The 27,004-nt window shown below is 41.3% G+C and overlaps 1 protein-coding gene across 2 annotated transcripts; it reads left to right on the top strand.

Annotated features, from left to right (window-relative positions):
- The first annotated feature begins 1,276 nt into the window (after positions 1 to 1,276).
- LOC111843527 (E3 ubiquitin-protein ligase arih1-like) lies at positions 1,277 to 27,004 on the top strand. Of its 2 annotated transcripts, none has more exons than XM_023811179.2 (14): positions 1,277 to 1,752; positions 6,148 to 6,215; positions 7,585 to 7,729; positions 11,210 to 11,302; positions 11,536 to 11,591; positions 12,539 to 12,605; positions 12,907 to 13,013; positions 15,594 to 15,636; positions 17,444 to 17,515; positions 17,596 to 17,726; positions 19,591 to 19,648; positions 19,769 to 20,029; positions 20,682 to 20,794; positions 22,785 to 27,004. In XM_023811179.2, the coding sequence occupies exons 1-14, from the start codon at positions 1,480 to 1,482 to the stop codon at positions 22,867 to 22,869; spliced, it is 1,572 nt and encodes a 523-aa protein (XP_023666947.1). In that variant the 5' UTR covers positions 1,277 to 1,479; the 3' UTR covers positions 22,870 to 27,004. The 2 variants fall into 2 exon arrangements, with proteins under 2 accessions (XP_023666947.1, XP_023666945.1); XM_023811177.2 differs by having other exon boundaries at positions 19,751 to 20,029.

Raw genomic sequence — 27,004 nt, 5'->3', positions numbered from 1 at the left:
GACAGCAAAATTATACAAAATCAAAAAATCAAATGCAAAAATACAAAATATAAATTAAAAAATTGTTTTTCAATTGATGGCCATTAGTGACAAACAGATATCACACTTCGCAGTCAGAATTGCACATTGAGAAAAATACTGCTGTCTCACTGGACAGAAAACAAATGCTTGGGAGACTTATGCGCTGATCTTGGATTGGGCCATCTGTGTTTCAGGAGGGGAACTTGACCTATAAAAACACACTAGTCAGTGCACAGATTGCCTGATATCCAGAACATTGTTTGCAATAGTGAAAAACAACACTGGAAAGGTTCATGTGCACCAAATATAGCAGGAAACTCAGTCCAAACGCTGGCATCAACAACTGACTATTAAATCATTTATATATCTTATGCTTTTGATAAATTGCATTATTTCTTCACTCTCAAGGTACCTAAACTAAGATTTTTGCTTTTTGTGATTTACAATATGGGGACATATTCAGCTGTTATCTTACCATTTGATGATGGTTTTCTGTGAAACCACCAACACGCCTTCCAATGAGGAAGCAGAGTCTGGGGACTTGGGGGTGGACTCCCCTATCTCTGGGGAGTCCTTATATACTTTTTAGCAGCATTGAATGTAACAGCACAGATTTAAAAAAAATTGCAGTGATGTTGTTAAAAATTGTCAGCACTATAAACAGTCAGGTTGACATGTGAATACTTGTGGAAGTGTGGTGAGTTTATGGAATATGGAATAGATTAGTGATGCTTTATCCATCCTCATGGGGAAATTCTCTTTTCGCCTACTCCATCTGACTCAGACACAAAGACAGGTAAGAGCAAGGTTAATTAAGGGTCACAGTGTTGGGTCACCCAGCATGCAGTGGCCCTGGAGCGATTGGGGCCCAACAATGGCATCATTCTGTAGCCCTATGATTCCAATCAGCAACCTTCCAATCACAGGCACAAAATCCTTACACAACGAGCCACACTGCCGTGTTTGTTGTTTCTTGTTGTTTCCTGTAAGGCTGGGAGTTTATTTCCTGTGGTGAGATCTGCTGTTCTCAACATTCTTTGGAGAGCCTTCTGGTCATGGGTAAAGAAAATGCTGTAGCACACAGTAATACGCTCTCTGTTGTACACTCCTAAGTTACTTCTAACAACGATTTTTCAGAAAGAAATTTCTAATGAAAAACAAAAAGGTCTGATGGTAACTGCGGGTTCTTCAGTACATAGTTATAACACGTGCTGGTAAAACCATTTAAAACGTCAGTGTAGACGTCATAGGGCTTTCTTCCATGCGTCCCGCCTTCGTCATGAGATGACGGAAGGACGTGATGACGTAGGACGTAGTGACGGCACGTCCCTTTGTTGGCTCTGCGGTGACCGCTGTTTGTGTTGTTGTGTCTGTCTTGGGGGCTCTGCGCTAGCTGTCTGTTCTGTGCTTCGTTAGCTGCGTGTTCCGCGTTGGCGACCCATAGAAATCCTCCCGGTGATGGACTCCGACGAGGGTTACAACTACGAGTTTGACGACGACGACGAGGAGGAAGGCAGCGAAGAGAGTGCGGAGGGAGAACCCGAAGACGACTTGGAAGCTGAAGTCGATCCCGTTGTAGCTGGTGGTGACCGAGACGACTGCGGGGAGACCGGGGGGAGCGGTCTCAGCTCTGGTCAGGATGAGGAGGACTATCCGTTTGAAGTGTTAACCGCTGAACAGATACTACAGCATATGGTGGAATGTATCAGGGAGGTCAACGAGGTCATCCAGGTGAGGTGCCTTCGGGCAAGCTGGCTACAGGAAAGCCCGGGGATGCTGGGGAGTCAGTAGGCCACATTTTATGTTGTATTAAAAGCAGGAGGAATCGGAGCTGAAGCTTGATTAACGGTTAGCTGTCTGCACCCCATCTCTGTTTAATATTGAGAGATGTCACACGAAAATAACGCTCTGCCAGGTCCGAAGAGTTCTCCCAAGTCTCCTACCTGTAGAGTAGCTTTTTGGCATTGGTATGAGTAGCTTTTTAATCGGGTCTCTGTAATAGTTAATGTACCTGACTTACCTTAGACGTATCCACTACTTAACCAACGAACCATTTTCTAATACCTTAAAATAACTGCTCAAATCAACTTAATGCTTTTAACATGGCAACTTAAATTTCTGTTTTAGCGTCCGGTAATTACATGACTATCATGGCCAAGATTTGTTTGCTTATATTCACTTTTCCTTTTTTGCATTATAATAATTGTTTTATTTTCATTGGCCTGTTGCCAGCAGCTGTGGCCAAGAGTGAAACTTCATGTATTTTGAATCTTTAGACGGCATTTCAAAAATGATGTATTTTCACGTTTAACATTAAAGGAGGAATTTCTTATAAAACAAAGAAACCAACTAGATGAAGATCATCCATGTATTTTTTTTAAAAGTGTGAAACTATGTTGCAAGTCTAACTATATGATATTTGCACACCCTTTTCAGCACTGTAATTATGTGCCAGCAAGTACATTCAGTCCAAGCAGAGCAGTTTTGAAATAAGATGAAATGTTGTTCCAGTTGGGTCCTGTAGTGTCTTACCTCACACTAAGTAGTTAAGTGGTCATCCGGACTGTACCCCTTCCTTGTGCCTCACATAGATCCAGCTACCCTTGCAACAATGACTCTGCTTAGAATAAGATGTTGAAGCATAGATGGATAAAATACTCATACTCTTTTAAGGAATTACTCTTTACAAAGTCTGTGTACTGCATGGAGCCATGTCAAGAGTTGGGTCTGCCTAGGTAATCTTCATCGTGGTTGTGTGTGGTCACCATTTAATCTATATGTGCCAGGACTTGTGCTTTACTGAGCTGTTGATGCTGGCAACTTCTGGCTAACTCAAATGATATGCATAGTAAAGTTGTAGTTTATTGCAGCTTTGGAATATGAAAATCATGTTGCATATTGAGTAAATGCACTTAACTCTCTGGTTAATTGGGACAGTTGCAACAAATGAAATGAATGTTAACATTTTAATCTAAAACTTAAAAATATCTTCTTTCACATGCCGTAAGATGTCTCCTGTCTAAATGACTTGATCATGAGACACAGAAGTGAATTGGTGGCTCTCATTGTACTTGGATTTCTCTGATATTTACTCATGGCCACCCGATAAAAACTAAATGTGCATCCAGTATAATCCTGCTTTCCTTGGGATGGAGTCGCTAACACTAAACCTCCTGCTTATCCTAAATAATAATTATGTATATATTTTTTTACAGAATGATTAGTACAATTTCATGGAACATCCTTTGATCTAGGTGTCATCGTGGTGACATCGTGATGAGCGTGTGCAGAGAGTTCATCTCTCTGAAGTGTTGTGGGATTGGTCTGTGGTACTTAGAAATTTCTTCTTAGTTCTGTTGCTTATCTGTGTTTATGAGAGAAAGGATTTGATATAAACAGTTAACACTGGAATGGCTTAAATTTCAAACCTGCCTCAGGTTTGAAATTCGTGGTTATGGCGTTGAAAGAGGACAAGAGTCACCTTATGACTTTGTGACTCCTTAATGGTATGAGACTGTTAGGGTGGGCAGGTGATTAGCAGAAATCTGAGGAAAACAAGCACCACCTGTGATTTAAGCAGGCAGCATGTTGATCTGCAGGTTAGGAGTCTGTGCTCATTGAAATTCTATGACTGTCATACTGATGTCACTCTTGGTTCTTGAGCAAGGCACTTAACCCCAGCTGCTCTAGGGACACCCTGACCACGCTCTCTGATCTTCAATTGTAGGTCCCTTTGGACAAAGTACTCCGCCAGATATATTTAAATACAATTTCTATGGCTGTGAAAATGTACCATGATGTATCCACCTGGTAATGGTGATTTCAGTTGCATCGATTTTGGAGTGTTATAATCAATTATTAACCAATCACAGTTTTTTTAAATAAAGTGCAAGCACACCCAATTGCAAAATTTACCAGATAAAGTGATGAGTTATGTTTTCCCAAAATAGCTGTAGATCCCCAATCAGCTTCCACCGCACATGTCCTCTCTAGACTGAGGATTGAGATCTGTGTTTTGGTGATGTTACACCCTTAGGCAAATGTTTAGCCTAACGGCTGATGCCAGTGGTAACTCTTCGGTGGCTTATAATAGCGCAGTGAGTGGGAAATTATTTGATGCTCTTCACACCAAATTAGATGTTTGGATATTTGGATTCCGAATGGTGATACACTGGACTAAAAGGTAGCCATATTAAAAACATTTCAAGTAGAAATCAGTTACTTGGGTAAGATGATATGGCTAATCACATGAAACAGCGACATGATGTGTGACACAAGCTAGTGGGAATGCAGAAGCATGTTATTCAAGTTCTGTCAGAATCACTTTCTGTGTTTTGGTCTGCACCATTTTAATCTTAGTTGTTCAAACACACAGAAGAGGAATACGCCCCCATCCCTTTTATCTGAATGCTACCTTTAGCATGGGAGTGAATATAGGAGTTGAATTGGCTGTAGGTGTGGAAGTGTTTGAAGACTTTGTTCCATGTTATGGAGCCAAGGGGATAGCATGACACAATATGGATGTCGTGACTAAACCTAAAATTACTCAGACCCTACGTTTTTTTTTTTTTGGGATGTTAATGCCTCCATTCTGTGAAGGGTGTAGCGTTTCGGGACAATTATAAATGTCAGCTCACTTGGGAGGCTGCCACCGCTTAGCAGGCCTCCCCCAGACTTTGGCAGCATTAAGACATCAGCTAAGGGGGTGTAATTCCAGCCTCTCCACTTGCACAGGACAGTTACTTAAAAGCCAATCCTTTCAGCTGGCACTGGGTTGGTTTGCAGTGTTTTCAATAGCTGCGTCACTGGAACAAACTGAGCTGGGGGAGATGTGAAAATCATGCCCAGCTGGCTAAAAAAGCTTTAGGCTACCAACTTCTGACTGTGATGGTGTTGTGTTCTGCTATATAGAATCTTTTGTAAATAATGGAGACTGAACAGACTTTTTAGTTCATTGGTCTGAACTTTAACAATAATTGTTTTTCTAAATGCAAGTTGGTATTGAAGGTTAGGTTTTGTCCACCTATTGGCTGCTGCAGACAGATCTGACCCCGTGTGCCACCCCTTTGAGGACACTTGTAGCATGTTAGAGCTGGGCAGTCCCAGTACTGTAGGCCAAAGCACTATCTAACTGCATACTGCCGCATGCAGGACAGGGTGCGGCTTGCTACCAGCGTGTGGTGATTGTGATAAATGTGCCTGTGATAAACAGCACTTGGGAATATCGCTACAGGTTCTCTGTGTAAATTCTGACGTGTGAGTCTTGAAGACACTTACTGCCAGGTGCCAGATCCTGACGTCTGCTCCAGAAAGCCCAGAGAGAGGGTCGATTTAGCACTCCCTCCACGGCAGCTTCCTGAATTACTTCTGTAATGTTCATATGATTAAATGTCTTTAGCTCTCTGTTACTTATTTTGCTGTGTGTGTGCGTTTATAATGGGTGTTCAATGTATTCTTTCCTTAGACGTTATAGTGCTTCATACTCCATTATTACGTCAGCTGTGCAGTTTCTCATCTTAATTAATTGCACATTCAACTTGCTGAAGGACGCCCAAGTTTGTCTGTCTGTAAAATTTTTCATCCCTGCTGTTGGTTACAAAAAATTGCAGTGAAATTAAAGTACTTCTGCTACTGTATTTGAAGATCCATCCATCCGTTTTCTGAAACTGCTTGCCCTGTTCAGGGTCATGGGGGGTTTGGAGTCTATCCCTGAGGCTACAGGCACCAGGCAGGGAAGAACCCAAGATGGGGCACCAAACGATCGCAGGGCACACTCACACACCATTCACTCCCACATGCATATGCCTCAGTAGTTTTTGGACTGTGGGGGGAAACTGGAATACCCAGAGGAAATCCCACAATGACACGGGGAGAACATGCAATCTCCACACACATGGAAACCTGGCGGAGACTCAAACCCAAGTTCCAGAGGTGGGAGGCAACAGCACTAACCACTGCACCACCGCACCACCCCTATTTGAAGATCATAAACTCATTTCAGTTTTTGTTCCAAATGTAAACATATTTAAAAATATATGTGCTCTTTTTCCACCTGATTATTGTGGTTGAAAGCCTCATATTATATCATTGAGTTCGGACTTGCAAATGTGTGTCTGTGTTTTCTAGAATCCCGCAACAATAACGAGGATACTCCTTAGCCACTTCAACTGGGACAAAGAGAAGCTGATGGAAAGGCAAGTTGTCACCATATGGCTTCTTTTGTTTGTATGTTTTCAAGAAGAACTAAATCTGAGGGCTCAGTCACTTATTATAAATCTATGCTAAACTCGTCTCCTCCTGTCATCCTTTTTTGAACAGAATTATTTATTCATGTCTTGCTCAAAATCTTGTAGTACAGTCACCACATGTCACAAATGTCAGCCCTTTTCACAAATTCTGGTTGATGTGAATATTTGCTAATTGATAATGAAAGTGTTTTTAAAGGTTCTTTTGGGAAGACCAAATAACTTTTTTGTGAAAATTTTGCAGACTTTAGATCAGACTTAAGCAGCCATCCACTAACTTAGGAAATGGATAAATTCAGTGGTAAAATGTGTACAAAAGCCTGTGTTACAAGTGAAGGTAAAATACTTGAAATAAGATGGTTATTGCAAAAAGGTTGTTAAAGCAGTCATGTCAATCAGTTAAAGTCCTTGGATTTGTAGAAAATACAAAAAAAATGTTTTTGTCTTTGCTTATAGCTGGGCATTTTATATCACATCTCAATATTATATTCTGCTGCCTGTTGACCCATAGTACTATTGAGTCCTGATATGCTTCAATGCTTACTTTAAAGTCTTGTGCTAGTCATTCTGTGTGACAGCTCTAAGGCCCCATGGTGAAATTACTCTGCTGACCCTGCGATTTGAACATACAACCTGTTTCTCCTAACCTGTTGGCCAACCAGGCAGCTTGAGAGTTGTTAGTATATTACATTGAAAAACTATTGACCTATTAATCAGTTTACCAAATAAAAGTTCTATCTTTAAAGAAGATTAATATTACTGGTGACTATCGTGTCAAAATCAGTTTGTCATACACGAAGATGTGCATAGTGGGAGAAGGGAATATGATCCAGGATGGTTGAACAACAGCAAATCATGATGCTTAATTAACCAGAGAATTTTAGGTCGAATAATAAGCAAAGATGTCTAGGGAGGTCCAAGTTGGTAAACATGAAATCAAGGCACAACAGATGAGGAGGACAATAACGTAAGATGTTACAGATGGGATTTACTGCTTAGCTCCCAAAGTCATCTGTGGTCAGGATCCATTCTTCAAGACTAAAATTAAAAACCTTTAAATTGTACATAGTTCATCGGTAGCAGTATGTAGCGGCTTTTTTGTCACTGAAAATCCTTTGAATGATGTAATAGTACAGCAATTATGATGTGACCAAAAGATGAGGTTTGAACTGAAACAAGAAAGTGAACTGTGGATTCACCTAAATTCTAGTTATTAATCATTTGCCGATTGTATTCTAAAGAATTTGATCACTTATTTGATTTTGTAATGATTTGAAATGGATACAGAACTCTGAATGGTGACTTCCTCTCTCTGCAGGTACTTTGATGGGAACCTGGACAATCTGTTCTCAGAATGTCATGTTATAAACCCCAGTAAGAAATCTCGGACACGCCTGGTGAACACAAGATCCTCGGCACAGGACATGCCTTGTCAGATCTGCTACCTGAACTATCCCAATTCAGTCAGTACCTCCTGCTGGACATCTTTGTTGCTTGTGTGCTCCAGCCATCCTTGGTTTTAGTGCGGCTGTCACACGCCTTTGCTTAAATAAGAATCATATTTGTAGTAACCCCAGAAGACAGAGTCCAGACTGGGTATCTCTAGATTCACAGTCTTGCTGCCATACCCTGCTCATTTCAATTTCTGTATATTGTGTTGTGATATGTTGAAGAAAGGTTCATCTGTTATATTTACTGTGGGACATTAGAGAGTGACTTTTCATACAAATCAGCAGACTGATCTACCAAATCGGTGCATGACTAGCCTAAAGGCTTGTTCATCATCAGAGTGAATGTTATCAGTACTCTTAGTAATCCCATGCAGTTTACTGGGGTCCTGAATTATTTTTATGTGAATAGTCTCATTGGTTTTCATGTCAGTACTTTGTTTATATTCCAAGATTTAAACAGGGCTGTACTACATACCAGCTAAAGAACTGAGAGTATGCTGTTCATTTAAGCCTACTCTTTTCTGCACTTGTGTGGATGCACACGTTTATGTAATGGTTCCTTTACAACATGGCACCTTTGAAAGCATGCATGTCCTGGTCATCTGTTGCTTCAGTTTTAATCACTTTGAATGGCCTTGTAGTGTAGTGCAGTGTAGGGCTGCCACTAACGACTATTTTTTGATCTGTTGACTGATTTTTGATCTGTTGACTGATTGATCTAAATGATTAATTTTCCTCCAGAAAATCAGCTTGACCATTAAGTTCTTCCAACTGGAGTTGGAATTTAAATCTCCCTGAAATTCGAATTCAATTCCAATTCTGTTCTCCATAGTTTTTTTTCCAATTCCAACTCCAGTTCCATTTCCTGATTTGGACTGGAATTGTTGAATGCATTCCGGAATGGCCCCAACCCTGATGGACATTATTTTTGCCTACAATTCAATAAGCAGACAGTTTGCCTAAAATAGTAATATGCACATTGAACCGCCCAAAAGTTAGTCATCTGTATAAATTTGGCGTATCCTTATGCTTGTTACATTTGGTTAGTGGAGCACGCCATTCGCTACTGTTTTGGTAAATCATGGAAGCATTGAAGTGGCGATGGGGAAAAAAAACAGCTCAGTAGCCATATGTCACACCCCGCTCCGTCCGCTCCTACTGTGTGCCACGCCCACCTCATTACCTCCTGTTTTACCCTGATTGTTCTCACCTGTCGCCTGTTCCGTTTACCTAGTCTCTTGTATTTAGTCCACGTCTTGAGTAGTTTTCCCCAGATCTGTCATCGTCAAAGTCCCATGTGTGAGTCTCCGTCTGCTTTGTACCCCAATAAACCCCGTTTTGTCCGTCAAAAAAAAAAAAAAAAAATCTGTCACGCTTCGCGGGGAGGGCGAGCAGGAAGCAGGCGAGCGAAGCCAGGCAGTCAGGGTAACGGGGTTTATTCGGAGGCAGACGTACAGGTACGGACACTACACATGACAATACAATGACCAGTCTGGGGTACATCGACTAAGACACGGACTAAATACACAAGACTAGGCAAACGAAACAGGAAACAGCTGGGCACAATCGGGAAAGCACACGTGGATAATGAGGGGGCGTGGCACACACTAGGAGCGGACGGAGCAGGGTGTGACACCATAACTTTAAAAAGAGGAAATAATGCAGTTAAACAAGGTAGAAGACGTTGGTGGTGTGGTGATTTTGCAGATTAAAGGCCGTCACGTTTTTTTTTTTTTGTAAATGTAGTTTTATTTTAGTTCACAAATTTTCTTTTTATTGTCTGTTTCAGTTATAGCTTACAATAACACTAGTTCCAACAAGCTCAACGCACAAAGAACACACACACGCTTGCACAGGCAGTCCACATAGAATAAGCTCAGATTCTAGCCTAAACATTTTCACCAACAATTCAGTGGAAATTCTACGTAAGGTAGCAGGTAGGCAACTTTCTGGCTTTAATAATTAGAAATTACAATTGTTTGCTTCAACTATTGTTCACCTTATAGTAAAAGGCCTCGAGGAAGTAAAGTACATATCAAATATTGCAACAACCAAGAAAAGACTTCAACATTTTCTCAAATTTCACACTCTTCAAAATGATCCCTTTTGCTTTAATGTCAGCATTACAGACTCTTGACTTTCTTTCAACCAGCTTCCTGATGTTGCCACCTGGAGTGCTTCTCCAACAGTCCTGGAGGGGTTTCCAAGGCTATGTACAGTGCCAGTCAAAAGCCTGGACACACCTGCTTTTCCTTCAGTTGTCTGTATTTTAGTTATGTTTTTCACCTTAAAGTAAAAGGCCTTGAGGCAATGAAGTAATACGCATCAATCACTGCAATGACCAAAAGAAGTGCTCAACATCTCTAAAGTTTGTCAAGTTTTGGACTCTTCAAAATATAGCCCCTCTGCATCAATGATCGCATTGCAGACTCTTGGCATTCACTCAACCAGCTTCCAGATGTCACCTAAGGGCTCCTTAGCGGTTGGTACTGGACAAGATTCTGTAAATAAATAGGAGAAAACTCACAAATGTAACACGTTTCACAAACAGACAGGAATCAATCCACAAATATGCAAAACACGTTTACACAACACAATTTTAAAAATACATCTTTGTGGATAGTTAAATATTTGTGGGTCACGGTACATATTTGCAGATTGTCTTCTGTGGCGGCACAAATAATAAAGTCCAATAAAAACTTCCGTACAAGTGCCACATCCCATGTGGTGGCGTGTAACCTTGCAATCTGTCATCCAAATGATGAAAAAGTGTTGCCATAAATAGTATTTTTGCGACACCATGAAATAAACCATAGAGGATAACATGAAACGATAGACGTTTTTTTATTTCGTCATCCGACACATATCGTCATATCACACAGCCCTAGACACTGTTGTAAAGAAACTTTCCCCGTGTCTGTTGGTTTTTGTTATGATGGCTCTGAGTTTTCTGCTAGAGGGTAGAGGCTGGAAGAGATGGTGTCCTGAAAAGTCCTTAGTAGCTATAAAATGGGTGTGTTATATTCTGTCTAGCAGGAATTTGCAATGTAGTTTTGAGCAGAAAGTTGAATGCTGATGTGTCTTTTTTTAAATTCACTTCATAATGCTGTCCTAAAAATCAGGGAGACTGAAGAAGTTGTGATGTTGTCTCCCTGATTTCTTTTCTCAAAAACACAGCACTTCTGTTCTTGACTGGTGTTGCCTGGATACTCTCAAATGAGTGATTGGTCGTAAGAGTGCAGCAACAACATAAAACCTTTTTTTTTATTATTTTTGCCAAAAATGATGTTGAAGAAGAGGTGTGACTTGAAGACAAGCAAGCGGGATCGACCCTGGAGGCCATAAAAAGTATCAGGCCAACATTTTGAAGCGTGGGCAGCGAAGTGTTCCACATGGAGAAGTGTTTTGTTACTGGAGGCCCTTGGTGTTGGAGCGTTTGGGTGGATTGCCTGTTTGAAACCACCAACAGTTAGTGTCCCCCTTTTCTCACAGTATTTTACTGGCCTGGAGTGCGGACACAAGTTCTGCATGCAGTGTTGGAGCAATTACCTAACGACCAAAATCATCGAGGAGGGAATGGGCCAGGTATTTGCCTGTCTCTTCATTTTTTCCATATGTGTGCATAACTTTAGTAGAGTTAGGGTGAATCTTTTTGTGAAGAATCTGTGCACACTTAGTTCACTTTAAACCATTGTGCTATGTTTTTCAATAATCATTGCATGGTGAAAAAATCCTATTTCGTTTGCATCATAAATCGAACCATTATGTTGATTTACATTTGCCTGATACGTTTCTTAACAATTTCCCCCCTTTCAAAGACAATTTCCTGTCCTGCCCACAGCTGTGATATTTTGGTGGATGACAGCACTGTCATGTAAGTGCATCAGTTTTAGATTACTGTCACTGGGAGTTGATAATTCCTGCTAACTTTGCGGTAAACTCTTCAAGTCACCTAGGCTGTCTGTATTAGCGACACTAAATAAATTTGTACCCAGCTAATTGAATTTAACTTATGCCCAATATTCATACCCAATATACTGGTTTTTTTCCTTTCCATAAGTTTTCCTATTATGTTAAATGTCAGACTAAATATGCCATTTTAAACTGCACATGGAATATCTTACCTGTTGCTAAAGTGCTATTTTAGAGTTGAGCACAGACTGCATATTCCACATATGGAGGGCGTTCATGTTACTTTTCTGATATCTGCTTTTTGCTTGGTACTGGTGCTGTGTTTAATCGGCTTGACCCACTTTGGTCTAATCACACACTCAAGCATAATGGCGTCTTGTATTTGGTAGACTTCTTTATTTCCTTGAAGTAGACTAATTCATGTAATTTTCTGTAAAATCCATGGCCATTTGATAATTCTGGACGTGTGTTGGGTTTCTAAGTCTTAGTTTTTGAATTATACCTGCAAAACTTAGAAAGTAGATATTGTCATTTTTATGATAGTTGAGAATTGTCTGTTATTTTCTGAGATACATGGCCGCTGTGTTTGTATGCTGCTCTCTGCTAATCTGGAGGATTTCTGCATTACATGCAGTTTTTTAATGGAGAGTTGCACTAGGCCAGTGGTCTCCAACTCCGGTCCTGGAGAGCTACCGTCCAGTAGGTTTTCTATCCTACCTTCTGATGAGCCACACTAGTTCTCAGGTAAATACCAGGGCCAGGTGTAGCTCATCAGAAGCCAAGTAGGATAGAAGACCTACTGGTTAGTAGCTCTCCAGGACCGGAGTTGGAGACCCCTGCACTAGGCTGTATGTAATCTTAAACTGCAGAAGTCATTTTTCACTGAGGTGCATCTTTTTTTTTTTATAGGCGTCTTATAACAGATCCAAAAGTGAAGTTGAAATACCAACATTTAATTACCAATAGTTTTGTGGAGGTAAGGTTACTGTTCAATCATTAATGTGAATGAAAATTGGTAATATGTGTTGTTAGGCTGAGTGATGTTAGACTTATGGTTTATAGCAATAGATTACTTTTTCTGAAGTGCTCCTTTAAAACAGTCATGCTATTTTAATTGCTCTGTGTAATACATCGAAATAGTTGAGATGACTTTTGAGTAGTACCTTGTTGAAGGGTACCCCTGTGGGGACCTTCAACAGTCTTTGTCATTGACTTCTAAGCTGCCACAAACACACCTTCTGCTGTAGTCCGTCATGGAGCTCTCCTCTGTTCTCCAGTGTAATCGGCTGTTAAAGTGGTGTCCCGCACCAGACTGCCACCATGTGGTCAAAGTGCAGTATCCCGATGCCAAACCAGTAAGGTGCAACTGTGGACGTCAGTTCTGGTAAGCGATTTTCCATCTTGATTTGTGGCCATCGTTAAATTATAGCTTTTGAGGGCATGTGGAGCTCAGGCCACATTGGAATCGCCGGTAAACTCACCTGGTACTGCAGGAAAGATGCTGGAATAACACCAGTCAACATCTTATACAGCTGATTTACCTTAACCTACACAGTCCTGGGTACAGCAATGGCTCGTTTACATCAGTGCATTTGCCAAACGACTCCCTTCCATTTACATAAGTACAGGTATCCGTCGACTTGCGTCCATATTTGGGACCAGGTCCGCTGGACACAAGTCAGTTTGGGCATGTCTCAGTAGTTATAGGAGTGAGGCAAGGCATTAACTACTGCACTATAATATTCACACAGTGCTCTATAGCAAATAATGATGTAAATATAAAATCACAACACTTTATAATGAGAGTTGGCGCTTAAATTTCACAAAAAAAATTGCACTACAAAAATCAAAAGATACGCGAAGGTAGCAAACGTTGGAAGCTGAGAAAGTAGACGGCACCTGAAGCTGCAGCGAAATATTTTATTGTACAGTAAGTTTCTTTTTGTGTAGTGAAATGGCACAGTACAGGTGCTGTATCTTTATTCTATCTGCTTACTGTATGCATACTAGGGATGGAACGGTTCACGAAAAAAATCCGTCCCGTTTGGTTCGCTTATCTCTGTTCGGGACGTGTGTATCGTTCGGTTCAGCGCATGCTCAAAAAAGCTTTCGCCAATGATCTTATGAAGGGGGCCAGAGTGCAGCAGTCAGGTCAGTTGTGGGAATGGCAAGTGACAAATGCGGGATCATTTCGGATTTTGTACTAACTACGGTGACGGTGTTAAGAAAGTGCTGGATAAAACTGCGTCCATGTGCAGGCACCGTGCAACACGTGTTGCTTATGCTAGCGGCAACACGTCCAATATGTTGGCTCATCTACTCCCTGCTGCTTTTAAACAGCCTCTCAGTGAAAAGTCAAAAGCAGGGCAAAAGCCATAACTAAAGCGTTGGGATGTTTCGTAGCTAAAGATATGCAGCCTTATGCCGTTGTGAAGCATATGATTAAAGTACTCGAGCCGCGGTGTAATCTAACCTCCCGCCGACATTTCCGCAACACGGTAATTCCCAAGCTTTATCATGAGACATGACGAGGAATTATCAAAGAGTTGCTGTGGATGCAGATCCACTTGCATGGTGGAAATGCAACGAGCTTAAGTATCCTCACATTGCTAAGAGGGCACAACGGTACCTCGCTGTCCCACGTTTTCTCTACAGCAGGGGACATTGTCACTGCCAGTAGATCTCGTCTCTTGGTAGAGAATGTGGGCAAACTGATCTTCTTGCAAAAGAACATGAAAATAGAATGAACGGAGCAGTGTTGTGTTGAAACAGTGCAGTGTTTATTGGTTCGCTTTATGCTGCATGTTATATTAATGGTCTGCTAATTTGTTTTTTGTTTTATTTTTTAGACAACACAGTGTCACTTTAGATAAGAAACAGCTGTATTTCAAATACTGCACTTTAACTTCTTGTGAAAAAACATAAAAATCTTTCCATTAAAAACTGATAATCAAGGAATTTAAAATTTGTTATTTGTGTGTTGATTTTAAAGAAATGAATGTCTATTGCTGGTTGGTCTTATGCTTCACTTTATGGTGATGGCCTTTGCCTATATCGGTCACAAAAATAGTAAAGTCAGAGTTCTTTTGTTTGCACCAGTTTAGGGGTCAGAGCTTTAAGAGCCATTTTTCTCTTATTTTCTCAGACAACTTTTGTAAGAACCACAGCTATCCACAGTTTAAATAAGAAAACATATTCTTTTAGTTAAGATTTGACAGTGAATAACTATTTCTTCTGAGCAAGAATTTAAGGCAAACAATTAAAAAAATTTTTTGCCAAATAAATGAAAAGCATTTTGAAATCAGCAATGTCTCCCCATTTACTGTATAAAAATCGCTCCCAGCTTTAATCTAAGACTGTCAAAGTGACGCGCCTGATGCCAAACGGCCTCATTCTTTCAGTTTTTACAGGACTGCGTGACACGTCCTTGAGAATAACTGATATTTTATAATCCGTAAATGGTGGATTATCTACTGCTGATGTATGGTATTCTTGGAGTGTTGAGAAAATAGAAAAAAAAAGTGAACTGAACCGAACCTAAAACTGTGACCTGAAACCGTGACACGAACCGGAACGTGCATTTTGTGAACCGTTCCACCCCTAATGCATACTGTACTACAACTTAGATATGGACAGTGGGTCATTATACTACTGGCGGTGCTGCCCATTCTCTTGCATCTGTTATACTAAGCGATACACTGCTGACGTCCTACTGCGTCCGCTTTCGCGTGTATCTCAGTCAGTCTGTATTATTTACTATGGACCTCAGGGGTAAATGCGATCAGGTGATCCTCAGTAGGACATAAGCCGACAGATACCTGTACGTTATTGCCCATCTGTAAGGAGAGGTATGAGGTGGTGTGTGCATTTACTTGCATGAGAACGCTACTGAACTGTATATAGGTGATACTCTGTGTATGTGCCTTTCAACATGAATCTTTTGGCTTTTATTCCCTTATCGTAGCTTTAATTGTGGAGAGAATTGGCATGACCCTGTCAAGTGTAAGGTATGTAAAATGTGCTATGATTGGGTTACAGAATATTGCAGTTGGGTATGGCGCTAGCAATTTCCTATTGTAAGCAGTAAAAGCTGAGTCAGCTAAATGCTGCAGCCGTGGTGGACAGCTGACCATGATATTTTTATATTCCTGACTTTCGAGACACTGTCTTCACTTCAGCTTTGTTCTCAGAGAAGCATCAGTTTCTGTTTGAACAAAGATCCGCTACGCAGACAGCTGGCCCCTGAGACCTGCCTTGTTAAAGGAGGGCGCTGGACAGCTGACGGAACACTCTGAATTTCATGTTTCAACACATAAATTTACCTAGTTGGCTATTGCTTAACTCTTAGCCCTGTGGAATTATGCAGGTTTTAACCCTGTTTTAAATGTCCCTCTACATTAAGTTTGGTTTTGCGATTTGGTAGCCATGGAAAAGCATCTCAATCCTACCAAGCACTGTTACAAAAATATGCCACCTTTATTATAACATCAGCAATGGCAGCCATGCCTTGCACCTTGCTTATGTTTCTCTCTACTGCGCTTCAGCCATGGTGTCCTCCATTAGGAGCACAAATGTGCCGTTAGCTTACTCACCGCATTGGTCTACTGTTAGGCTGTTAATATTGGCGCTTTTCCACTGCCGCCAAGAACCGAGACATACCCGAGCTGTACCACATACTGCCGGCTTTCCGTTGCAAAGTACGCAGTTGTAACTGCACTGACATGACCCTGCTTACTAGTAGGGCCAAAAACATGACCAGACTGAGCTGACTGCATCACCACCATCTGACTTGTTGAAATGCAGGAAGAAAGGTATATTCTATATATCATTCAGTATTATTAGTATCGCATATTGCGATGTATTGATGCATTACCGATAATTCAGAATTTGAAAATTTCCAAACTCCTACTTTAAAAAGTACTACAGAACAGCTAAACAGAATGGATTCGTAATATAAACTTATGAATGCGAATGCTAATTCTGCTAGCGTCTGATGCTTGCATGACATGGCCATTCTCACAGGTGTGCTAGAACATTATGAAATTAGCACATAGTAAATCAGAATGTACACTGTGTTAACAGTATATAAGCATCACTTTGGTTTTAAGTCATTATCACTTTTCAAACCTGGCAATGCCTTTACGAGCTGGAACCGTGCTGTGGGGGGGGGGTCGGGTACGGCTCGCTTCCTGCATGCCAATGGAAAAGCGCCATATCGTTAATTTACTTTTATCAATAGGAAGTTTTAAAGTTGTGGATTTAACATGTTTAATTCATGAGCAGAGAACATCACCAGGTTTTCTTGTTCTTTATGATTTTACAAATTCAGGAATATATTGCTGGTCATGGCCTAGTTTTTATTTTAAATTGCATCACATAATACCTGATATTACCACATATGATTCTTTCTCAGTAAAGAATTGCAGTAATGTACTTGAACGACTGGTGATAGTCATCAATTTCAATTTTAGGTTTATTGATGCTGTCGCCGAAGTTCCCTGGCTTCAACCTCACCTCGAATATCTGGCAACCTGCAACTGGTGGATGCTTGTTAGATCTGCAGGCCGCATTGTGGCGGCCTGCCAGAATGCCTTGGCTCCTCCGTAGCATGATTTGAATTCCTGCTCCCGAATGCCAATGGTCAGACTGAATCTAGTCTGAATCGAGGGCCTATCTTTGTAGCTGTAGCCTGCCGTGGATCTAGGTGCTTTTTCAGTACTCTTAGCTGACATGTTAGCTTTTCAGTTGTCCCCTAGGGAGCTTCTGTGCTTCACTCACTGTGCAGGCCTTTTCTCTCCCGCATTTTTTCTGCAGTGGTTGAGGAAGTGGATTAAAAAGTGCGACGACGACAGCGAGACCTCCAACTGGATTGCAGCAAACACCAAGGTTCGTTGCCGCAGTGTTTTGAGGTTCCTGCCTTCCTGTGGCTGTGCGCCGCGGCCTCACTGGACCCCCTTCCTTTGTAGGAATGCCCCAAGTGCCATGTGACCATCGAGAAGGATGGGGGGTGCAACCACATGGTATGCCGAAACCAGAACTGCAAAGCAGAGTTCTGCTGGGTGTGTCTGGGTTCCTGGGAGCCTCATGGGTCAGCTTGGTGAGTGTCCGTTGACTCTCTGAACATCTTGTATTTAGATCTTACTTGTCAGTTGTGGCAGAAAAGTATGAGCAACTTATGAATGAAAATGAATACACCCTACTCCAATTATTTAGTTTTTTCTTATTTGCGGTCTGTACGTTTTATTAATTTAAAAGGCCTTTTGTCCTAATTTAAATCACACAGTAAACCATATGAATGCATCCATCCATTCTCTGTACCTGCTGGAGTGAAACCATTTTAATTTGAAAAAGTGTTTAAATGACAAAACTGAAATGTTTTCATTAATTAAGTATACACACCCCCTGTGTCAGCAGCAAATACAGCTGCCAGTCTTTTGGGGTAGATTTTTACAAGACTGGAATCCCTGGATTTTGGTATCTCCCCCCTACACCTCTTTGGAGATGCATTAGAACTGGCAGAACTAAGTTGGTTTTTGCTGATGCACTGCAACTTTCAGGTCATTCCAGAGGTTTTCAGTTGGATTTAGGCCAGGACTTTCTTGGACACTTTCAGAACATTCACCTTCTTCTTTGCAAGCCACTGTAGCTCTGGCCTTGTGCTTTGGGTCATTTCCCTGTTAATATATTTGTATCTGACCGTTTTTCACTCTTTCTGCAGACTGTCAGGTTCTTCTCCCAAATCTTCCTCTGCTTGGCTCCATTCATCCTCCCTTCGGTCCTGACACCTTCCCCTGTCTCTGCACATCCCCACAACATTATGCTGCCGTCACCATGCTTCACAGTCAGGATGCTGATGTTTCGATTATGGGCTGTCTTGAGTTTTCTCCAAACATATCATACATTTATGGTAAAGTTCTGGTTTTGTTTCATCTGAAACAAAGCCTTCTGAAATTTTGTTGCAAGATCCTTTAGGTATTTCTTGGCTAAAGCCAGTCGCGGCTCCAGGTGAACCCTTTTCAGATGGCTTTCTTCTTCCCAGATGCGTGCGATATCTTTGATGTTGTTGTGCAATGCACGTTTTGGCATGTGTTGGCATTTACACTCTGTAGGTCTTTAAGCGTTGTCACTGGATTCCAGGTGGCCTCTCGAACCAGTGATCTTCTGTCCCAGTCACTTAGCTTTGATGGATGCCTTGCTTTTGGCACAATGTGTGAGGTGCTATGCACTTTCCATTTCTTAATGATCGACTTAACAGGGTTTCTTAAAAGGGTATCTTTTCAGGGTATCTTAAAAGCCTTAGAAATCTTTTACATCCATCACACATGGAAGGTCTTTGGAATCCATGCTGTTTTCTTTGTGCGTGACTTGCCTTGCAGTCTGAAGGACCGTAGTAAACAGCTGCTTTTAAGTTTATTACAGTGATACAGGCGTTTGACTGTTAATATGTGATTTTTTAAGGCAATTTCCTATTTTTGTGATAGTGGTCCGAGGACGGAAAAATCACAAACCTGTAACGGTTTTGGCCGGGCAGGACTGCTCGATGCGGGATGTGAATGAAGGCTATCCTGTGTGGTGCAGACCAACAGAAGGGCCACTTTGGCACGAATGGCAGATAATTTGTTGCGTATGAGGCTGGGGGAAAGATTGTTTGTTAGGTTAAGAGCATTGTTAAAGTGGGAGTGTTTATTTTCCTGTTTACTGTGAATTAAACCCAAAATTGTGTTTGCGGGTGTGCTCTCCGTCGCAGTCTCTGTCTTCATTGTAGGCATGGAAATCCTCAAATCACTGTGAGGGCATGAAGCTACATGATAGACACCACTGATGCTTTTCAAAGGCAGATCCTTTAATTAATGTCCATAGACTGACGTTCTCTGTGTTGTAGACCGGTCATCCAGAAATTCTGAGGTCTCATCACCTTGGATCGGTCACATGCTCTCATATTATTTTCCCCATTTTTTTAGGTACAATTGTAATCGTTACAATGAAGATGATGCAAAGGCTGCGCGAGATGCACAAGAGGTACATTTTTAAATGGTACCATGGTGTCATGCAGCCCCTTGGGCCGCCTCAGTCGTGCATGTTTGCCAGTGTAGCTCCCAGTGACCGCATTGCTTCCCTAAGCCCCCATATGTCCTGCAGCGCTCCAGGGCCGCTCTGCAGAGGTACCTCTTCTACTGCAACCGCTACATGAACCACATGCAGAGCCTGCGCTTTGAACACAAGCTGTACGCTCAGGTCAAGCAAAAGATGGAGGGCATGCAGCAGCATAACATGTCGTGGATCGAGGTGCAGTTCCTGAAGAAGGCCGTGGACGTGCTGTGCCAGTGCCGCTCCACGCTCATGTTCACCTACGTCTTCGCGTTCTACCTCAAGAAGAACAACCAGTCCATCATCTTCGAGGTGAGTTGCAGCTCTTCCTGATGCTCGCTTCCTGGCACCCCTGTGTCAGTACTTCTCTGTGAACTATCGCCATCTACCGCACCAGACATTTTGTTCTTGAAAATTCCGTATCACTGTTTACTGCACCAGATACTCACCACCACAAAATTTTACATGCCCTCAACCATTGGCATAAAATTCAATGCACTGTATTGCTCTCGTCATGCTACTGTTACCATATGACATATCTTTAACATTTTGCATTCTACTTGTTTAAACTGATTTAAGAGGCCTCTCTGAATTTACTCTTTGTTGGTCATTGAAATTGCTGCTATTGGACTTGAAATCCTATCCTAGCCCATCTTCTACACAACTGATTTTTTTTAAATTGGAACAGAATTTCGCATCACCGTACTGTCTTGTGTAAGTGACATGACAATAAAATCCACTTGACCTGGACTAGTAGGCTTTTATGAATGAATGGGGAAAGGCCAAGTGGCAAGTTTATTTTTGGAGTTCAGTCCATCTCTCTCCTTTCCAAGTGCTAGTGTGTCGTGCGAGTACCTCCTGTTTTATTAACTGGACCAATGCGTTTGCTCAGTTATGTCGCTTGTTGATTTTTGTGGCGTCTTGAATGCAGCCACTGACTTCCACACTTGCTGTGCTGACACAGAACAACCAAGCAGACCTGGAGAATGCGACTGAGGTGCTGTCCGGCTACCTGGAGAGAGACATTTCACAGGATTCACTGCAGGACATCAAGCAAAAGGTGCAGGACAAATACAGGTCAGCACTGAGTGTGTTTATCGGGGCTGTGATGCTTCAGGGGCAGGATATCCTGCCCTCAGTGTCCTTCATATATCATGCGTGAGCTTCTTAGTTTTTTCATCCAAAAACAATATGATGAACCTGGTTCACACCAAGAACATTCCTGCAGAATTTAAAATGCACAGATTGGATTTCAGTGTCTGATGATTTTTCTCTGCAATTTGACTAAAGTCTACCCTGGCACTGCAAATGTTTTCAAGTCAAAACTGCAGATGAATTTGGAGTCTAGGGTTTACTGTTAAAAAGTCTTACAATGTTAGCTCCTTAATTTGAATTGGATGTTTAATATCCACCAGGTGTCTTCTAAAGCGAAATCTACGGTTGTGTTCAAAATAATAGCACTCTGTTTAAAAAAGTTGAAGTTCAAAATCCTTATAATAGCTTTTATTTCCATACATGCAAATGCATCTGGGAACACTGCACATTCTATTCCAAATCAAAACATGAAAAAAAAATTGATCAAATTTGTGTTATTCCTTTACAGAAAGTGAAGAAAAGGGAATTCTAGACTGTTCAAAAGAATAAGTGTCTGCATTCTTCTTTACAAACTCAAACATTCACTGTATAAACTGAAAAATGTTTTGACATTTTGCTTTCCTTTGAATCACTGAACTAATATTAAGTTGTATAACCACTGTTTATGAGAACTGCTGCACATCTGTGTTGCATTTAGTCGATTAACTTCTGGTACCTGTGAACAGGTATTCCAGCCCAGGATGATTGGACTACATTCTACAATTGTTCTGCATTTCTTGGTTTTACCTCAGAAACATATTTTTATTGTGAGCTGAAATCAAATTTTCTATTGACAAGAACCTCAATCTTGTTGGTCTGGAACCAAGATGTTGCTTGTTTACTGGTGTGTTTGGGGTCATCGTCTTGTTGAAGCACCCATTTCAAGGGCATTTCCTCTTCGGCATAAGGCAACATGACCTCTTCAAGTATTCTGAGGTATTCAAACTGATCCATGATCCCTGGTTTGCGATAAATAGGCCCGACACCGTAGTATGAGAAACATCCCCATAACATGATGCTTGCACCACCATGCTTCACTGTCTTCACAGTGTACTGTGGCTTGAATTCAGTGTTTGGGGGTCGTCTGACAAACTGCCTGCAGCCCCGAGACCCAAAAAGGACAATCCTGCTTTCATCAGTCCACAAAATGTTGTGCCAGTCAGTGTGTTCTTTGGCAAATGGTGTCCTCTTCAGCAGTGGGACTTTGCGGGGGCTTTTTGCAGTAGCTTGGCTTCACATAGGCATCATCTGATTGTAACCGTACTCACAGGTAACTTTAGACCTTCTTTGATCTACCTGGTGCTGATTATTGGCTGAGTCTTTGCCATTTTGGCTATTTGATCGATTCGAATGATTTTCCTTTTTCTTCCACATCTTTCAGTATTTGGTTGCTGTTTTAAAGCATTTGCGATCATTTTAGCTGAGCAGCCTATCATTTTCTGCACTTCTTTATATGTTTTCCCCTCTCCGATCAACTTTTTAGTCAAAGTACACTGTTCTTATGTACAATATCTGGAACGACTCATTTTACTCAAATTTTCAGTGAGAAGTGCACTATAACCAGCATGTCCCTTCCTTAAATAAGAGCTGTAATTGATAACTGTTTTTTCACAGAATGAATGACCTCACTAATTGAACTCCACACTATTATTTTGAACACGCCCCTTTCAATTAATGATTCAGTTACACCGAATCAGCAGCATGCTTATCATTACTGTTGGGTCTGTTGGCTTTCTTTTACTCTACTACACCTACTAGTATTTTATTTGCCATGTAGAAATATAAATTCTACCAAAACCAGTCATTGATCAGATTAGTGATTGGACTGCTGTTATTTTGAACACAACTGTATCTGCATAAGATGTTATCGTGTTATGTGTGACTTTCGAAGTGTGTTTCAGTCTCACAGCTGCCGCGTGTCTTTGGCCCTCAGATACTGCGAGAGCCGGCGTAGGGTGCTGCTCCAGCACGTCCACGAGGGGTACGAGAAGGACCTCTGGGAGTACATAGAGGACTGATCACGCTCCCCAAGTCGCAGGATCTCGTGAGCGACCAGCGTGCCGATGCCGTCTGTCGGGTGGGAACCGGCCCGCAGTGACGGAGGCAGGGCCACCAGCCAGACGCGGCTCCCAGAGCCCGTACGACGGGAACCTAAACTACGCTGAGATTAAGGCTAGAATATTCAAAATAAGAGTTGCAAGCACTATTGTTAACACCAGAGAGGACTTTATAGACATTATACAAAAAAATTTGGCCATTTAGGCTGGTATTTTAATATCTTCCTTTAAAACTCCCTTCCCATCCCCTCTACCCCCAAATGGGATTTAATCTGTTAGTTCCCAGGTTCACACCATTCAGACTAAGTGCGTTTTGTGTGAGGGAAGTGGACTTTTCCTGCAGAGCTTTAAGTGTCCCAGACACATCAGCTGTCCACGATGATGATTTTGTCTGGCCTGTTGAATGTTAACTGGTGTAGAGGCAATATCTCTCTTTTTTCTTGTTTAAAAGGGTGACATGGTGAAAAGTTAATCAAACCCATATTTTTCACTTTGTGTATAAACACAAATGCATGGGAGTCAAAAAGGTGAGCGTGCATTTTTAGATGAGAGGAAATGTGTTCTTTACTGAAAATGCTGTATGTTCACCATGTAGTTGAAATATTTGTCCCCAAGATGAGGCACCAGGAGCAGCTGACCTGCTGTCCTCATGGGCCAAGGGCTCTCCGGGCTGCCCGCTTGTCTGCCAGGCTGCCCGCTTGTCTGCCAGGCTCTGCCAGCGAGCAGTGGCTCCGCTCCTGGCAGCAGTCAGGATAAGCTGTCTCACAGCTTCTTGATTCGGTGCCCTGGCTGGCTGATGACAGTCAAATATTAAACTGTGATTTAAAAAGAATAAAACTTGTGCCCTTCCCTGATACTCTTTTAAAAAGTATGCGAGTTAAGAGATATACCAACTGTTTCAGGAGAGCCATACTGAGTGATATTCACTCCATATTTTCCCCTCAGAGAGTAGGTTTAACCCTTTATATCAGTGTTTCCCAACCCGGTCCTCAGGAACCCTCAGTCGGTCCATGTTTTTGCTCCCTTCCAGCTCCGGGTAAAATGTGGACTGTCTATGGGTCCTCAAGGACCGGATTGGGAAATACTGCTTTATATCTTTAAGGGTGTTTAAAAAAAATTTCAAGATGATGCAATTAAGCTGAACCTAAGTGACTTTGTGTGTTATGGGAAGAGGTATCAACAAATATTTTCATCATGGCGTGTTTTCTTGAACAGGATTTCTCAGAAATTAGGGGAGGTGTTTTTCATAATTCATAGAAACACACTAAAATTTAATTGATCATGTAGAAAATGTGCCAACTTGTGCTAAAGAGATCAAAATGTATATAAAAAAATAATTCGAATGACTTTTTATGCTGTAAAAAATGCTATTCCTTTCAGTTTGGGGTGATATGGAGCCCACCATTCGCTTAAATGGCGTTTCTCTTCAATTAGGAGCAGTGCTTGCGTTCATAATCCATAAAAAGAGCCTTAAATTTAATTGATCATGCAGAAAATGTCCTAGCTTGTCCTAAAGAGATCAACACACAGACACACACACACACATATATATATATAGATATGTGGCAGTGGTGGCTTGATGGTTAGGGAAGCGCACTTGTAATCGAAAGATTGCAGGTTCAAATCCCCCCCCAGCCAGTCACCACTGAGGTACCCTGAGCAAGGTACCGTCCCCAAGCACTGCTCCCCGGGCGCTGAATTAGCTGCCCCCTGCTATGTCACGAAAGTCACATATGGGTTAAATGCAGAGGACACACTTCGTTGTTGCGCACTGTGTGCTGTGCTGTGGTGTGTTAACAATGACCACTGATCACCAAATTCTAATATATATAAATATATATATATATATATATATATATATATATATATAAATATTTTCAATTGACATTTGTATCCTTTAAAAAATGTCGTGCCTTTCACACTGTTGGTGGCCAAATTGACCCCCCAGGAGTTTCTCTGCAGTTAGGGGTGGTGTTTGTGTTCATAATCCATAAAAACATCCTAAAATTTAATCGATCATGTAGAAAATGTGCCAACTTGTCCTAAATGGATCCAAATTTATGCAAAACAAAGATTTTCAACTGGCATATATATATTTTTTGTGCTCTAAATTTTTTTCTATCTTTGGTACTGTTGTCAAGGTAATCCCAGGTTATTGTAACATACTCCAGTAAGATTACAAAAAGAACTGATTTATTTATTAACAATGACAGTATGAAATCAAAATATGCAGTTATATTATTATTATTGACATTATTATTGAGGAGAGAACTTGCAACCTTTCTCAGGACATGGTTGCCAGAATAATCGCACTTCCCATTTCTGCATCCCAGACACTGCTAGTAGTTTCCTCTTTAGATATGAACACCCTGACAAAGATCACGCATCCGAGGTAGGCACTGAATTTGTTGCTGAATTCATGCAAGTTGCTGACAAACCTTTGTCTCCTCTCCAAATCAGTCATTTCTATAATTATGTTTTTAAATGATCTTGGAATAAAGAGCTGAAATGACGATGTAATGTTGGGTGCTTGAGAAATACACAGCCGCCTTGCCCCTAAAGTGGATTTTGAATATGTGCTCTGCTAGCAACTTGCCTGGACCCCCTTGCATCACTGGTTTTGAGGGCCGACATATTTCTCCATTTTTAGACAAAAATGTCTTCCTCCTCTTCATCAAAATCTTTGCTTTCTTAGTCTTCTACCTTGCTGTCCTCTGTCTCCAAACCGTCCACCTATTCAATTAATGCGCACTCCATACTTTCACTGGCCAGCAGATCAGCCACTTCTTCAGCCGTGTACCTTTCCATCTCCCCCACCAAGAATCAACTGAGGCTGTAGACAGGTTTGGCACTTGTATTGGACTCTGTGACCACACCTCTTTGCTTTTTGATACATGCCATATTTTGAAAACATGTTTATTCTGTTTTATCTGGAATTACAGGCCTGTCTGAGAGCAGTCTCATCTTTGGCCATGGATCTAAAATTTGCCTTGGCTTCCATGGCAATAGATAAATGTATTACGCTAAAAACAGTAACAATCTAACACTAATCACAGTAAATGAATAGTAAAAACTGACCCCAAAGGCAATTAAAGGTACAACAGCATGCCGCATATGGTCTTTTTTATTTTAATAAAATTCTCTTTAGGACAGGTTAGCACATTAAATTCTAAGGAGTTTATGGATTTGGAACAAACACACTACTGGTGTAGTGCACTAAATACAGAGAAAATGTATTCAAGTGAATGTGAGGGAGAGAGGCAAGGGAACCTGTGAGATGATTACAAAATTTATTACAGCTTTACAAAAGTATGTTATTTGAAAATGTTTGTCCTAAAGAGATCCAAACTTAATAAAAAAAAAAAAAGCACAAGTCATCACATTTTAAGCATGAAATTTTTATAGAGTGAAAACAGCTATTTTCATTTGAAGTGTTTGTATGGAGAGTAAAGGGCTGAAAATGGAGGGTTGACCTCATCCTATTGTCAAAAAAGGTGTTACGTAATGTGACAGCTCTTGGTTTTGAAATAAGATGCCATTATAAAACTTTTCAAATTGGGGTCAATAGGACCCCAAATGTTTGGAAAAACTGCTAGTTAAGACATCTGCTTTGCTGTTGCTCCTCTAGACAGTGGACGGCTCACGCAGTCTTGATCTGGGTAACCATTTGAGTCGGGAGTGCAGCTGGTTTGTTGCAAATCCGTTTATTTTATATTTTAAATTTTGCTGAGAAAAGATAAGTGCAGTATTTTAAACTCCTTTTCAATGGGACAGTTTTTTTCTTCCCCTTTCACTCTTATGCCCCAGTCCTTGTCCTTTGGTGTCTGATAAATGTTATGAACACAAAAGCGCCACAGAGGAATCATGCCAGAGGAATCAGCCCAGGTTATGAATGGGCTCTGACGGCTCCCACACCCCTCGTCTGACCCCCAGTGCAGTGGGGTCCTTGCATACGCAGCCGACAGGTTGGCCTGCATTTCAGCTGCATTCTGGGAGCTACTGATCTGTTGGCTTTCTTGTGTTTATAAGTGTTTTTACAAACAGCTGTTCTTACCAAAAAAAATGTATTATTTAAATAAACTATCATGGAAAACAA

The sequence above is a fragment of the Paramormyrops kingsleyae genome, chromosome 13 (genome assembly GCF_048594095.1).
Source record: "Paramormyrops kingsleyae isolate MSU_618 chromosome 13, PKINGS_0.4, whole genome shotgun sequence".
Classification (NCBI taxonomy): domain Eukaryota; kingdom Metazoa; phylum Chordata; class Actinopteri; order Osteoglossiformes; family Mormyridae; genus Paramormyrops; species Paramormyrops kingsleyae.
The sequence above is the reverse complement of the archived record's forward strand: the minus strand, read 5'-3'. Positions and strand labels throughout refer to the sequence as shown.

Coding starts and splice junctions, on each gene's coding strand:
- LOC111843527 (XM_023811177.2), top strand. CDS start 1,480: ATGGACTCCGACGAGGGTTACAACTACGAGTTTGACGACGACGACGAG. Junction 15,637..17,443: donor ATGACCCTGTCAAGTGTAAG/GTATGTAAAATG, acceptor TTTTTTCTGCAG/TGGTTGAGGAAGTGGATTAA. Junction 19,649..19,750: donor CTGCGCGAGATGCACAAGAG/GTACATTTTTAA, acceptor TGCTTCCCTAAG/CCCCCATATGTCCTGCAGCG.